Here is a 15,612-nt window from a genome sequence, read left to right as displayed (position 1 = left end):
TCAAGAAGCAGGCACCTGAGGGATTGTGTGGCAGCTTGTCTTTATTGGAAAGCAAAATGTCCCAAATTTTCTTTTCACACTGCTGTTTTTTTCTCTCACAGTTGTTGTACTACTCCAGAGGTGGAGCTGACACTCCTGGCCTTTGCCTTAGCCCGGGGGAGTGTTGCCAAAGTGCTGAGTTCCCTTTGTGCCATCAGTGATCATTTGGACACTCCATACAAGGCTTCCTCACTCATCTCTTCCATGGCTGCAGTCAGACAGAACCTGCTCTATAAATATGGTAAAGGAACAATCCTGGCTCTTTTCTTGTACAGGCTTAACAAAATACACAGCTTGGAATTGTTCCACTTGGTGGGTTTTAAAATGATCCAAATCTTCTTCATTAAAAACTGTCACTGAAATCACAAGCTAGCAACTGAACTGCCCAAAAGGTTGGTGGTTGATCATATTTCTGTGATCAAAGAGTTAAATCAGGTAGGATCTTCTCAAGAGAGAAAACATGAATTTTATAGATAATGGCCCCTGTATCAGGATAGTGATGATGGTGTTTGTGTTGCTTAAGGCAAATGACTGGAAGTATTTTTCTTCTTCCATTAAGACATTTGTGTGTTGAGTGAGCCTCAGTGAATGCTCTCTCCTGTGGGCACATGGAATTTAAGATGCATTTTGAATGTAATGTCATTAGCATCTCTTTATGGTTCTTTCACTTTTATAAGTTGAGTTAAAATTAAGTTTTTATAATCTAGTATGCCATGAGCTGTTCATGGTCTGGCATCAGGTGGTGATTTTGCTGTATTTGCTGTACTTGTTGGATAAATCTCTTTTTTCTCAGGTATCAACTTCTGAGATTTTTGTTAGTCTCCCATGAAAAATTCTACCCTTTCTTTGCCTTTAGTATGTTTTCTTTCAGTAGTTCTTGTCTTGTGCCAAAGAACACGTGGATTATTTTGTAATTATTGATTTTTGAAAATTTTGAAAATTGGTTCATTTTTCTCAGAGTAGCTAATGCCTTTTGTAAGTGATATTTAATGAATTGTGAATTCCAAAGTGTGGCAGCAGTTGAAAGAACATTAATTGTCAGGAATTTCATGGTCCTTCTGTCTGTATCTGAAACTCTAACTACTTTAGATTAATGTGTCTCTCATATTCCAGTTTCCCTCCTGTTATTTGGGTCTGACAATGGGAAAAATCTCATAGTATAATAATTTTTTCTTTTTTTTTTTTTTTTTTTTTTTTTTTTTTTTCTGAATGAAGAACTTTGGAAAATATATTTTACCATTTCAAATAAATTGGATAAACCTGTTGATTTTTTTTTTTAATTTAGGAAAGCCTTTACGACTCACTCTGCAAGCTTGTGATGTAAAGGGAAAAGAAGATAAATCAGGGCCTGAAAACCTCCTTGTAGAGCCATGGACTGGGGATGGTAAGAGGCTGGACTTAAAATCCATAATATTAGAATCATAAAATCATTTAAGTTAGGTGATTCCACCAAACATAATGATTGTTAACAATGCTGTGATGGTGTCCCATATTTACTTACATATATTTCATTCTTTATAGTTTTATGCTATGGAAAATTTGAAATTTTTAAAAGAAAGGTAAACTAACAAACAAAAAATGAAACCAAAACATATATAAATTTGATTTTGCGGTACTGTGGATTTCTCATAAACCAGTTTATGGTCAAACAAACCAACCAAACAAAAAGGTTGGATTTTGGAGACAGTTATTAATATTCTATGTGGAAGTCAGCAGTGAGCTGTCACAGGGAATATTCTACCAGAGCACACTTTGTGGGCTGAAGTCATGAATCACTGTTAGTTTCCCAAATATTGGTGGGGAGAGAGTTTGTAGAAATCATTCAAATTCTCACAGCACGTGCCTATTAGTTCTCCCTTAATGCCTCTCTTTGTTAATGCAATGCTTTTATGTACTGAACACAACCTAAACAAAGAGATTTGTGTTTCTTGACTTCCTTTTTAAGTGAAATGCCACCTAATCTTTTTTTATTATTATTAGTTTATTGTCTTGTGCAGTGCTACTGGTAAATAAAAGCCATTGTGACAGAAAATCAGGCACATTCTAAATGCTTATTTTACACCTCTGTTTGTTCATGTGTATTATTTGAGTTTATTCTTTAGTCATTTTGTGGCTTGTCTACTGTTGTTTTGTGGGTCACAGTTTGGGGGGACTATTCACTGAGTTCAGTGAATAGAGCCACAAGCTAAAGTATTTGGGAATTACTAATAAACTTTAATAAGAAAATATTCTTGAAACTGCTGCAGATATTGCAGTGCCCAGAGAGATACTGCCTGTGTAAAATACAATTTTTCAAGTAGTCCCTTTTATTTGGAAACATTTGCTAATGAGTATGTCACTGACAAACAATTGTGATTTTGTTTCCCCCCTTCAGCCCACAATCCCAGTATTCTCTTTCAAACACCTTGCATTAGCACTCATTCAAACTCATTCTGTTCCCACTGCTGCTTTAGGTTTTCTTACTGAAACTGGGAGAACCAGAGCAAGTATCATTCTTTCTACTGGAACTGAATCTTCATTTCAAGTGACACAAATTAGAGTAAAGGTATGTAGTTGTTGGGAGTTTTTTGTAGTAGCAGACTTATTTTTTTTCCCCATGGTGGAATTGAATTTGGATATTTTTCATATGAACTAAAATTTAAATTCATTGTTAAATACTATTATTTTAGAGTTTTTCTTCAATGTAAGTCAGGGAACTGCAGAAAAATGAGATCCTAAATTGTTCCAGGGAGCCACAAGCATGTAATAAAGACATTTATTTTATATTGATTTTATCTATATCTTGCCATATATATCTCAAGCCAGAGACTCTTTGGTTTATGGTTTCACTCTGAAGTGTGTGGATTTATATACAAGATTTTTTCTCTTGCATTTAAAATAACTTTTTGACTCTGTGAATAACAGATATCAAGATACAAAGCATGTGAGTTCAGATTAAATGGAGGTATTTTAAATTCTGTTTAGAGACACCAGTGCAGTTTGAACATTTTGTGTGACTGGATTAAATCTCATGGCCAAGACAAAACTTCATTGAGGTTTCTGCAGCTGGATTGATTTGTTTACTTAAGGCAAAAAATGGTATTATTTAATTCCCAGAGCCACAATGCATATTTCTATGTCAAAGAGATTTAAACATGAATGGACTTCTGGCAAGTAAATTCTAACTGAAGGTGGAGAGGCAGCTGAGTTGTTTTACAGTGTAGTGATATTAATAGGGAAATGTGATTTTAATTTTGTTTATTTTTTAAACATAAAAAGAAAACAAAAGTACAATGGGAATTAATATGGGGAACTCTAGTTAACCTTAGGGTTCTGGCAGGGTGATAAATACAGTAAATAATAACCATATCCATGATCTCAATTTTCATACCATTTCTCTAAATGTGTTTCATTTTCCTGTGCAAAGGATTGTCAGGATTTGTTGCTTTCCATAAGTTCTTGTTTTCCTTATGCCTCGTTGTGGATTTGCCCCTTCAGGTGCGGCGAGGAGCCATCGGGGCTCAGTGTGGGCTGGTGTTTGCCTACAATGGTGCCTCAGAAAAGTTCCATGCTGAGGAACACTTCAAAAGGTTTGAGAGCTACGACAAATGGAAGCTGAGAGAATTCAAACAGTTTTTAAAAACCAGGTATAAAAGGATTTTTGCAATGCGTACATGAAAAATTAATGTTATATTTGATCGTTTTGCAATGGTGCTTGAACTGCTGAGAATTGTTACAAGTGACCTAAAAATGGTGCTTCATTTAATGAGCAGCAATATGATATGTTTAACAAAATATGTATGTGGCTTTTGTTTTTAGCCACTTGATTTAAGAGCCTGTTACAAAAGGGATATAGTAAAACAAAACAAACCTTCTACTTGAGGTGCAGGTCAATGATAACAGAAATTTTTAAATTAAGTTGTATTTAATCAGTTTTTAGAACTATTGCTTAGGAGTAAAGGGAGGTTAAGGGGCCATGACAAAGATTTTCCTGATTTTTTCTTTTACCTTTCATATGACAAGAGTTTTGGGTTTGTGAAACTTTGTTATCTTTCTTCATCTTTATAGCTATAACATCCTCTAAGTATTTTGTCAGAGTATCAGCTTTGCAATGTGTCTAAACTTTTCCTTTAAAAAGTGTGTTCCATTCTTTTATACACAGAAGCAGTTATTCATGTGATGATTTGGGAGATGATGATCCTATTGGCTGGTTTGAAGTAGAAGAAGAATGGGATGAAGTTGATGTCAAAATGCAGCAATGCAGAGTTGCCAAAGTAAGAGCCCACAAAAACCCCTTGGCCCAGTCACAATGAACAGGGACTCTTTTCTGTGCCAACTGAAAATTCTATTTTGTGAGGGAAAACTTTTCTGTGTCGAGAAAAAATTTAATAAGCTTCTAGTTAAATGAATAATTCAACTTTTGTCCTCTGAACTTTATTCTTTTTCTCTGTATGCATATATATATATATATATATATATAAAACTGTGGTTGAGTGGTGCTTCATGTTCAAATTTAATGCAGAGTTATGTGATAATGTGCAGATGACTGGTTTTAATATGATTGTTGGTTCATTCTGGTATCTACAGCATTTAACTACTGTGTAGTCATAGCATTTATTCTTTCAGAGCCAGGTTCTTCAATCCATATTTCAGTGGGCAAGCAATTACAAAGTGTTTCCTGACCCAGGGAATGGAGACTCTTTCATTTTCAGAATGGCAGAAGATTGTTTTGACTTGTGGTGCTTGGTGCATTTGTAGGGAAGGTTGCATTTCAGACCATGGCTCTGGAATCAGCTGTTGTGATTCCCCAGTCCATCTGCACTGTGGAAATTAAGAGAATTGGTGGCATTGCTGTGTCAACTGAGATTTTTTTTCTAACTGTTGCTGCTTGCTGAGTTACTGCTGCTGCAGAGTAACTGAGTACATGTGGATGGCAGGACTTGCTGTTCCTTCAGTTTTGTACTCTGCACCTCACTGAGAACAGACTGATCAAAGTATGTTCTAAATATTACATATTAATCCTTTGCTTGCTTTTAAATGCAGCTAATAATTCTTTACCCTGCAAGAATACTGTAGCTATGGCAGTGAGGAGCAGTGTGTGCAGAAAGAATGAACTGATAATGAATTAAATAACTTTGCAGGCACCTGTAGAGGTCATAGAACCAAACCTGTGATTTTTTGGATGTAGGGAGAGGTCAAACTTAGCCTGAATATCAGGCTCAGTATTTTACACCTCTGGAGGTGATAGACAAGGGACTAAGGCTTTCCCCCTCAATCCTCATCTGCCTACACTCAAGCCTTTTAAAAGCCCAATCTGTGTTAGCTTTTAAACCCAAATCTTGTGCTGTTTTTGTCTGTCTAGTACCTGATGATCAAGTTCCTGTGCACCAGACAAGACTCAGCAGAACGGCTCGGGGTGCAAGGGCTGAGTGTTCTGGGCTATCTGCGGCCCCCGCGAGAGGAGCCCTGCAGGACCATCAGCTGCCTGCAGTGCAGGAAAACTGAGGATGACACAGTTTGTGGCACAACTCTGCTCCTGAAGACACTGCATTTCATCCAGCAGCTGGCACTGGACCTGGTATTTTTATTTCTTAGTGTTTTTTAAGCCTCTGTTTGCCAAGCTAGAAGGGATAAGGCTGTGCGAACAGCAGTTGTGAATGGGCAAAGAAAAGTTGGGGTACTTTTAAGAAAGGTTAAAAAGCATGTTGTGGAAAAAATATTTCTGAAAAATAGAATTCTGTGTAGTTTTGCTGGAGGTCTATTATTTCCAGTTAAATTAGATGGAGAGGTGGAGGTAGAGAAAAGGTGTGGGATCCTAGAAATCCAGAAAGAGGGGAGGATTCTGTGAATAAGGTTTCAGCATGAACTGTCACATTTAGACACTAGAAAATCCATGAAATAATTTAAACTGTATTTCATGTTAGCTGCAAATTTGTAGGAAAGCTGGTTGTACTTTCTTTTTAGCCCAGTGCTCAGGGATTTTTGTTTTACAAGTGTGCTCTGTATAGAGTTAACTTTCCAATCCTGCATTTTCTTTGCCTTTTTAAGGTTCAGCAGAAGGAGAGTGGATTAAGATACAAGTCATTTTTAGATTTCACAGGCCTTGATTTGCAGCTGTTCTGGAATTTTTACAATAAACTGCACCAAAAGTAAGTTTCTTCTTTAGTCTCTGCTGAAGCACTAATCAGTGTATGTGTGTATAAATAAAATATGCTTTGTTTAGTTACAGCAATTTGTTCTTCTTAAACTACATCATTTGCATAAATAACATTTCCCTTCTGCTGCCATATGTACTTTTAACTATAAAGTTATGGAGAAGCTCAAGCTGTAGTTAATTGAGCTTGTAGCTACACTTCCTTTGGCTGTGTCTCTCCACTCAGTGGTTTTTATCTATCTGAAATGGTGGCTTTCATAGCAAAACTTATTTGGTGCAAAAGAGCTGCTTTTCTAATTTTTGCTTCTGTTTGTTATATATCTTCTTACAGCCCAAGGGAAGAATGTATCTTTGCTCAAACACTGCTGTTGCAGCTTCTCCAGAGCTGCTTCTCTGTACTTACTGGAGATAATAAAACTGCTAAACCTCAAGAAACTACTCAGAGCAAAACATCTGGTCACACAGAAGCTGCAGAAGAGCTTTATAGACATTTGTGTGAAGGTAATTTTTATTCAATATATATTGATTGTTTTGTCTGTTAAAGTTTGGGAAAAGATATTTATTCCTAGAGGCCAAGTCAGCTCCTGTTCCTTTGTTTCTCCTTCAGGTCAGTGTGTGCTAATTAGTCTATCACTAGAAACTTTCCTTGGCCCAAATAAATGTTTTTTGTAAACTTTCTGAAAGTGTGGTCTGGAAGCAGCTGCAATAGAAAACTCCTTTTGAATGTATCACCTGCTTGTGCCACCAGGGAATGTGATCCTTTAACATTACTGGGGTTTATTTATTTCTGATATTACATATCAGCATAAATGAGTTCATGAGTAGACTGTGAGGTTTACAGGGACACAGGGAATATTCTGGAGCCAGTGAAGAGAATGGGAATTGCACATGAGATTTCATTGGAAGTAGGGTTGCACACTGTTCAAGCATAATTTGAAGAGTCTCCTGCAAAGTGAGCTAGAGGAAAAATACTTTCTATAGAATCTGTCACGTCTTGAAAATGTTATTGGCTATGATGGGTATCAAGTTACAATTTTCTTAGAAATCATTGACTTGGTGAATAGATATATTCTTTCTTACTATAAATCTTTCTTGCTATAAGTTAAAGTTTCCCCTCATTTCTGTATGTATAATGGGATTGCAAGGGCTTGCAATTGTGTGGACTAACTAACATTTAATTCAGTTATGCCTCTAACATATTAGATGGGGTATTAATTAGAACTTGTAATTTTGTTTCTTTTTTGTATGAGCAGTAGTGGATATGGAGGACAGTAACTCCATGCCAATGAAAATGCTGAAAGAGGAAGTTAAGAACACCTTACTTGGAGGAGCAGCAGTTTTTTTCCCAGACAGACAGACCAGGCGACAGCAGCTCTTCACCATGATGGTAAACACTGAATGAGAAATTGTTTATTTAGTGCCTTTCTTTATGCAGAAAAGAGGACAAATCTGAGTAGTTGTTCTCAAATAATGCATACTTTGTCCCATTAAAGTAAAAACCATTTTTTTTGCCTCTTTTTACCCTTTTTCTCTCTGCAGCTTATCCAAGGAAAGAGGAGCTAACCCTGCCTTTCTAACAAAAAATGAATAATAGAACACAGAAATTAGAATTCTTTGTCACAGAGGAGGAAAACAGAATGTATCATAAAAATAAATCTTTTTCCTTTTCTAGAAAAACATCACAGAGCAAGAGCATAAGCAATCTCTACATCTTGCCTTCAGATCCTTGTGTACCCACTTCAGGTAAGGAAATTGAAAATATTTGTCTGATACCCCTGATAAATATTTATTTATAAGTTTGTAATTAATCCTTTTTAGGAATGTTACTTTCCTGAACAAGAATTCTCTGAAGTAATCAACTAATGTTGATTACTCAATATTTTGATTAACTGAATAGCTCTGTAAAACACTGGCCAAGGTTGGTGCTGAAATCATAGTATATTGCACTTAGGCTTCTCCTAGGCTGTCTTCCAATTTTTTAAGTAATTGTTTGTCAGTGCTGATGGTTGGTATTGATTTAATTAGTATGGAGTAATCAGAACACAAACTTTTGATTTTCATTGTAATTATACAGTAAGATTTGACACAAAAAATACAAAATTTCTGGTTTGGAATATTTGGAACTCCTTGTTGTTGGTTAGTAAGAATATCTTTGTTTTGCAGTGATCAAGATCCAGGTGGACTCTTATTATTACCAGAGAAAGGAATTTCTGCAAATTTTGACATAAGTGAAGTACTATCAGTCATGGACACCCTTCTGCTTGTGGCAGCAAGAGAGGTAAGAGAGCTTTGCTCCTGCTTCTTTACCATGAGTTTTGTAGGCACTGAAGCACAAGCTGCTTCCCTGCCATGGATCCTAAGGAACAGCTTCCCTTCTGGATACAACTGCTCATGGCTGTGCAAGTTAGTAGGATTAGCTTTTCCAGCCAGTTGAGGGTTTTCCTTTTAGCATTAACATTTCATTAATAGTAGAGGAGGAAATGAATAATATATCTCCAGTATGAAATATGTAAGATGTGGTGTTTTTCCATAGCATTGAAAAGATTTTATGGAGAAACACTGGGATACAGAAGGAGTCATTCCATTTTAAGAGGAGAGGATTGGGCATGTCACTAAGGGAGCTGGAAATGGAGGAGGGTTATTTACATATGCAGAGAAACTGTGCTGAGAGCATTGAGTGACTCATATGTAGCTGTTCCTATTTAAAATTGTGATATATCAAAACAAAATGCATCACTTGCTACATGGTGTTACATGCTGCTTGTCATTTGCATTTCATCTTTTTCTGGAGTGAGTGGGATGATGGTGTCCATCCCAGTTTACTTGGTGCATACTGTGTGTCATGCTGCAGCAGAAGAGCCTCCATTACATTCATGAATGTTCCTTATTTTTCAGTGTGAAATGATGATGCTGGATGTTGCACAACAAGAGAGTGGTGTAGTCTTGTCTTCCTTATTCTGGTCTGTTCAGGGCAGCCTCCTTTCCTGGTGCTATCTGCAGCTTAAAGGCACTGATGATTCAGCCAAGGATCTTGCAGTAGAAATACTTAAAAGCTGTAAGTGCTGGGGTTGAGTACAGAATTTAAATATGGTGCAATACAGGACTTTAAAATATGGTTCTGCAAATTGCAGTATAATTAGGGGTCAACAAAGGTTGCCTGAGGCATACTCAGAACTATCATAGCATTTTTAATCTCTCTAGGAAGTAATTAATAGGCATATTAAGCAACTTGGAGTTTTAGTTGATAATCTTATCAGTACAGCTAATCTTTCAGTTGGGAGAATCTTCAGAAAGCATTTCAGTAATGGGGGCCAAATACTGAAAAAAAACCAAATAACAAATTTGAACATTTTTATTTCTTAGAATCCCTTACTTTGGTAAACTCCTGGGTGGTGATGTGTGTTTTCTCGGATGCTTGTAATAGCCAGAAGAAAGGAATTTGGTTAAAAAGCTGGGTACATCTGTGGGGGTTTGTTGGGTTTTTTGTGGGGGGAATCATTAGGTTTTTTTTTAATGCAGCAGCTTGGTGTTGAGTTAATAGGGCCAAATACTTAACAAGGTGTAATTTTATGTAAAATTACATCAAATTGATGTTATTTATATATAAATAAATCTACTGTGTTCCTGTCTTACATTTAAAAATGGCCTAAGTCTGTGGCTAAAAATTCCTACCCTCACTTGTTACTTCAGCTGCATTAGCAGTGTATGGAGACTACTGGATACATGGAGGTTGTTGAAACAATCTTGGAGTGTTTGATGAAATTACTCATCACTCATTTTTTTAGTGATATGGTTGATAAGTATGACTTGTTTCCACAACAGAAATATCACAGAAAACTTCTCTGAAGTGTTGGGTGTTGCAGCCTTGGGGCAGCAGATCTCTTTCTGCTCTATTTGTCCTTGTGCACATCACCATGCACCTAGTGTTTGGTAAAGGGGATTGTGGGAGCAAATCCTTAAGGTAGATACTAAGGATTCTTTTTTTTTCTCTTCAGATGTGGGCCAGTTCCTGTCAAATATCAGAACAATTTTGCAGTCACTCTTATCTCACTATAGTGGCAAAAAAATAGTAGAAAAAATCAGTAGCTCTGTCTTTGCTATGGCAACTCGTCAGCTGGTAAGTGACCTGTGGGATTTTATCCTGTTCCTGGGGACATGGCTGTGAGTCTGGCATTTTCATGACACCTGTGTTTGCTCCTAGGTCATCTTCTTGTTGGATTTTTGCACTTTAGACATTCCACACTGTACTCTGCTACAGGGATTCAGCACTTTGATAGAACCACTGAAAAGCCTTTGTAGTGAACCTCATAAGGTAACTAAAGACACAGGCACTATTAAACATAGTGAAACAAAAGCAAAAATGTAAGAAAGACATAGAAAACTTGGGTGATTCTGTTGATGAGCCTTGGAAAAGAGCTAGAGAGCTTCTAGAAGTGTGGGATGTGTAATGAAATGTTGAGTGAAGAATGAGAAACATCTACTGAGATGGGCAAAGTGGTCAGAAAGTGCAACTGGAATGAGCAGCCTGGAAGTGGAAGGTTGATAGGTAGGAAGGGATTCTGAAAGTAAAGAGGAAAAGAAATTAAAAATAGTATAGACTTAACATTTTTAGCTTCAGTGTTTGTGGTGATGCAAATAAAGTCTGTACGTCTGTAGTATAGATGTTTAAATCTGCATTAGTCATGCAGACTTTTTGTCATGACTGGAGACTTGCAGTCACTTGTGGGTGAGACAGTCTCCTCCTGCAGGAGACTGGGTGGGTTTTGCTTTAGAAATGCTTCTTTATCATGATTACCAAGGGTGTCTTCAGAATGAACTTCAGTGTAAATCAATGCTGTAGCCTTTTAAATGCTGTTTGTATGCACAACTGGCAACTTAAAAGTATAGACACAAAAATCTAGTGAGGCAATTTATTTTTTTCTTGCCTTTATATCTAAGAATGCATTATTTTTGTTCAGTTGGACATGGAAAGCTGGCAGCAGGAGCAGCCTGTAGTACTGCGAACCTGGACAATGGAATCACCTCATAACTATGAAAATAATTGCCATGATGTCTCAGTCTTCCTGTGTCATGGGGCAACTTACTTTGAGGTGGAATTTGATGAAAAATGTGAAACTGAAAGGAGGTAATTTAATCTGTGATAAATTCCAGTGTCTGTTTGCAGAGAGGCAATTCATGTTTCAATGGGCACTCCACATATGCCATTTCAATTTCTTCATTGTTCAGAGCAATACAGAATGTGCATTTTTTAAATTACCTTGTGCTGAAAGTTACCTCTCCTGGCAAATTTACAGACATGCTGCTCATATGAATTTTGCTTCCTTTGGCCTTGATCTGTTTTCTAATAATTCTGTGACCACCACAGTTCGTGCTCGTGGTGTTTATTTTGTCCTCTTTCTATTGGCTTGGTTTCTCTTGGTAACACATCAGGCTACTGCTTAGTTAAAGCATTTGCCAGATGTTAGATTTGGCATCCATTACCAATTCCAAAGTTCGGCAGGACACCAGATCTATGTTTGCTGGGACTTGTGCATTGAAACAAGAAATAAATTCCTTAGCAGTCACATGAAGGTGTGGCTCAGAAAGAAGTGACAGGGTGTGCTTAGATACAGCACTTGTGAAAATCCAAAAGCAAAACCATTCTCCCCCAAAACTTACAAAGTCAATTTGGAATAATGAATTGCAATTTTCACAGGTATGATTACCTGGAGTTTACTGATGCCAGAGGGGCAAAAACTCGTTACGATACAAAGGTTGGCACTGAGAAATGGCCTAAGGTGAGCACCTTTAAAATTCTGAACCAAATTATTTATCTAATCTTAGGAGGTCTTTATGATCCCTGTGAAAACCTACTATGTAAAAGGATGTGTGCTTTTGTGCATGGGTGTGTTTATTAGATTTCTCAGGTGGGGGGCAGGAGATGGGAAAAAAAGTCTGAAATGCTGCTAATAAATTAATAAAGAATCTCTCTTTGCTCCTGTTATCAAAAGAACAATAAGTTAAAGTGAAAGGGAATAATCATGTTTAACTGCCAATAATACATGGGTAAAGCTTGCTCTGCCCTTGCAAGTTTTTATATCGTAAGTGTGGCCCTTCCTGAGGCTCTGTCCTCAAATGGGATGCTGCTCTTCTGTTTTGTGACTCTGACTTTTAAAGCTCAATCATGTATAAAATTGCTCATTAAGCTGTTGAATAGAAGTTTTACCTGTTTAGTGGAGATGGTGGGGGAAATTAGATCTGTTATGGCTAGAGCATAATACTAAACCCCCAGACTTGCTGAAGGGAATTCCTTACCCTGAAACATTTTCCTGTCGTGTACATTTGGCAAAATGACTGTTTTGTTGCTCTGTAGAAAGTGACCTTTAAGGCTGGCCCACGGCTGCAGTTTCTCTTTCACTCTGACAGCAGCAATAATGAGTGGGGGTACAAGTTCTCCGTCACTGCTTACGGCCTCCCAGACGTTGCCGTGTCTTGGGGCTTGGATTTACAGCTGCTTGTCTGCCGGCTGATGGGGCGCTTGGCTTCCCGCAGCATGGCCCTCAGATCCCCCAGAGGTGAGTGCTGCCACCCTGCAGGGACACCAGCAGCCCTGATGCATCTATAGGAGTGTCAAACACAAAATCGAGTTAATAAAAATAGAGAAAGTTTTCTGTTGCGCATAGGAAGAGTTAGGATTTTAGCTAAAAGATAGATTTGCTGTTATGAATTAAAGCAGATAGATAGACAGGACTTGCTAAAAATAATTAAGAGTTAGTTAAAAGAAGTCAGATTTAAATAACTAGTTGCTTGTCATTTTTATGTTTGCTCAACCGGGTTTGCAATTAGAAAAGGAGAAATTGATAAATAGATCTAAAAAAACACAAACAATTGTGAATATTTGATATCTCGAAACCAAAAGTCACAAAGGGAGGAAATTGGAGTTCTCCCAGAGATCATTTGTATTGTCACCTATGGGAGGGGTTGAAAGTTTAGGGTGAGGAAGACTCCCCTTAATTCTTCTTTTCATTACCCCTCCCCATAAAATAATCCACTGACCCGACTGAGAAAAGCAAACCACACGTGCTCAGTAGTCATTAATTACCATAGAGCAGGGAATGGGAGGTGCTGCTGTTATGAAGATGTAAGTATTCAAAATTTTGTAAATAAATAGACTCTGTAATCACTTGTGATTTTGCAGTGTGTTTTAGGGGATTACCCCATGCAGCTGCCCAGCACTGAATTAAATGTTCACTTTCTAACTTTAAATTGTTAGTCTTTTGTCTCTCACAGTTGGGTATCAGTATTAGATCAATACCCATATTTTTGTAAATCACATGAACCTGGAAGACTTGCTGTATTGCAAGTCCATGCACTCATGGAAGTAATCCTACTAAGCTATATTACATTTATGAACTAGTATGTTCTTTTTTTTCCCCATTTAAATTTATTCCCTGGTGCTGTCATCCATCCCACATTGGGAGTGTGAATATGGAGCCAACAAATTGAAAAAATGACAGGGCTTAGGACACAAATGATTCTAAGTTTCACATAAGCATTTGGTATTGAAGGAAATTTGAAGTCACAAATTAAGATTGGTCGGTTTCAATAGTTAAGTACACTTAGGATTTGGGCCTTGAAGATAAGTAAAATAAATTTTGAAAAATAAATTAAAAAAAAATGTTTATTGTTAAATTTAAAAACAAGAACAATTCTCTGTAGCTTCCTAAATCTGAATCCATCCACCACTTACAAGAAATTAAATAAGGCTAAAGAGTCCTTGCTCCAATCAGGTGGTCCATATTTACCTTGGAAAATTTGACAATTACTTACTTGTGAATTCAGGGAATTAATTGAAGTGTTTGAGAATATTTTCTCCCTTTCTTAATATAAGCATGTTTTTTTTTATTTTTACAAGTTAGGTGTTTAGTAGGAAAGATATTAAAATCAGAATATTGCTGTAGTCATAGTACAGTGAAAATGTTTAATTAGAAATGCTTCCAAATTGTAACATTGTCACTGTCAGATAAGATTTTGATGCTGCCATTAATGAAAGGGTACATCAGTTTTCTGTACCACCTTAGAAAAATAGAGAACATTGTTAAATTACTTGTTCAGTCTATTTGCATTTACTTTTTGTTGTGTGTCAGTTTTTTTTCCCTGCTGAATGTTGAACATTAATTATTTTCATTAATCTGTAAAAATGAAGAAAATTATTTAGTAACTGAAGCATCTGTTCTCAATTTCTTGCAGAATTAGGTAGTGAAGCAGACTTGCCTCCTTTGAAAGTAACATCAGTTATTAATTCTCCTCTGTGGAAACCTGTCTTCAGGCATAAGATGTGTCCTGAGGCACTCCCAGGAGCCAGGCAAAGCAAAAATGAGGTACTGACCCTGCTTGTGTTCCCCTGGCATGAAACCCATGTGTGTCACACAGCTTCATTGGCTTTATGGAGCTGGAATGCCCTTCAGCACATGCTGCTCTGCTAAACTTGCCATTTGTGCTACTGGATTCAGATATCAAGGAGGAAAGAAGCTGTTGTTCTGTGCCCTTTATTAATTTCTATTTTCATAGAATCATGAAATAGTTTAGAGAGACCTTCAGAGATCATCTGTTTCACTCCCCACCTTGTGCAGGGATCTTTTATTGTTCAGTTTGCTGAGCTGTAGTGGATAAAGTTGCAGCTTATTGCTGCGTGTTTCTCAGCCAGTGCTGAAGTTGCTGTGTGTTTCTCAGTCTGAAGTTGCTGTGTGTTTCTCAGTCTGAAGTTGCTGTGTGTTTCTCAGTCTGAAGTTGCTGTGTGTTTCTCAGTGCTGAAGTTGCTGTGTGTTTCTCAGCCAGTGCTGAAGTTGCTGTGTGTTTCTCAGCCAGTGCTGAAGTTGCTGTGTGTTTCTCAGCCAGTGCTGAAGTTGCTGTGTGTTTCTCAGCCAGTCTGAAGTTGGTGTGTGTTTCTCAGCCTGTCTGAGTTTCTCAGCCAGTCTGAAGTTGCTGTGTGTTTCTCAGCCAGTCTGAAGTTGCTGTGTGTTTCTCAGTGCTGAAGTTGCTGTGTGTTTCTCAGCCAGTCTGAAGTTGCTGTGTGTTTCTCAGCCAGTCTGAAGTTGCTGTATTTTCTCAGCCAGTCTGAAGTTGCTGTATTTTCTCAGCCAGTCTGAAGTTGCTGTGTGTTTCTCAGCCAGTGCTGAAGTTGCTGCGTGTTTCTCAGCCAGTCTGAATTTGCTGTGTGTTTCTCAGTCTGAATTTGCTGTGTGTTTCTCAGTCTGAAGTTGCTGTGTGTTTCTCAGTCTGAAGTTGCTGTGTGTTTCTCAGCCAGTCTGAATTTGCTGTATTTTCTCAGCCAGTCTGAAGTTGCTGTGTGTTTCTCAGCCAGTCTGAATTTGCTGTATTTTCTCAGCCAGTCTGAAGTTGCTGTATTTTCTCAGCCAGTCTGAATTTGCTGTATTTTCTCAGCCAGTCTGAAGTTGCTG

The 15,612-nt window shown here is 37.5% G+C and overlaps 1 protein-coding gene across 1 annotated transcript in view; it reads left to right on the top strand.

Annotated features, from left to right (window-relative positions):
• ZZEF1 (zinc finger ZZ-type and EF-hand domain containing 1) overlaps window positions 1–15,612 on the top strand; it is a 57,106-nt gene that overhangs the window by 11,456 nt on the left and 30,038 nt on the right. The window contains 18 exon segments of the mRNA XM_079325255.1: window positions 102–280; window positions 1,325–1,423; window positions 2,493–2,584; window positions 3,517–3,665; window positions 4,181–4,292; window positions 5,381–5,596; window positions 6,067–6,167; window positions 6,504–6,673; window positions 7,426–7,559; window positions 7,845–7,915; window positions 8,336–8,450; window positions 9,068–9,227; window positions 10,168–10,289; window positions 10,374–10,484; window positions 11,131–11,297; window positions 11,868–11,949; window positions 12,525–12,726; window positions 14,402–14,532. Coding sequence (XP_079181381.1) covers window positions 102–280; window positions 1,325–1,423; window positions 2,493–2,584; window positions 3,517–3,665; window positions 4,181–4,292; window positions 5,381–5,596; window positions 6,067–6,167; window positions 6,504–6,673; window positions 7,426–7,559; window positions 7,845–7,915; window positions 8,336–8,450; window positions 9,068–9,227; window positions 10,168–10,289; window positions 10,374–10,484; window positions 11,131–11,297; window positions 11,868–11,949; window positions 12,525–12,726; window positions 14,402–14,532 — 2,413 coding nt within the window.

The sequence above is a fragment of the Erithacus rubecula genome (assembly GCF_903797595.1).
Source record: "Erithacus rubecula genome assembly, chromosome: 22".
NCBI classification, from domain to species: domain Eukaryota; kingdom Metazoa; phylum Chordata; class Aves; order Passeriformes; family Muscicapidae; genus Erithacus; species Erithacus rubecula.
The sequence above is the reverse complement of the archived record's forward strand: the minus strand, read 5'-3'. Positions and strand labels throughout refer to the sequence as shown.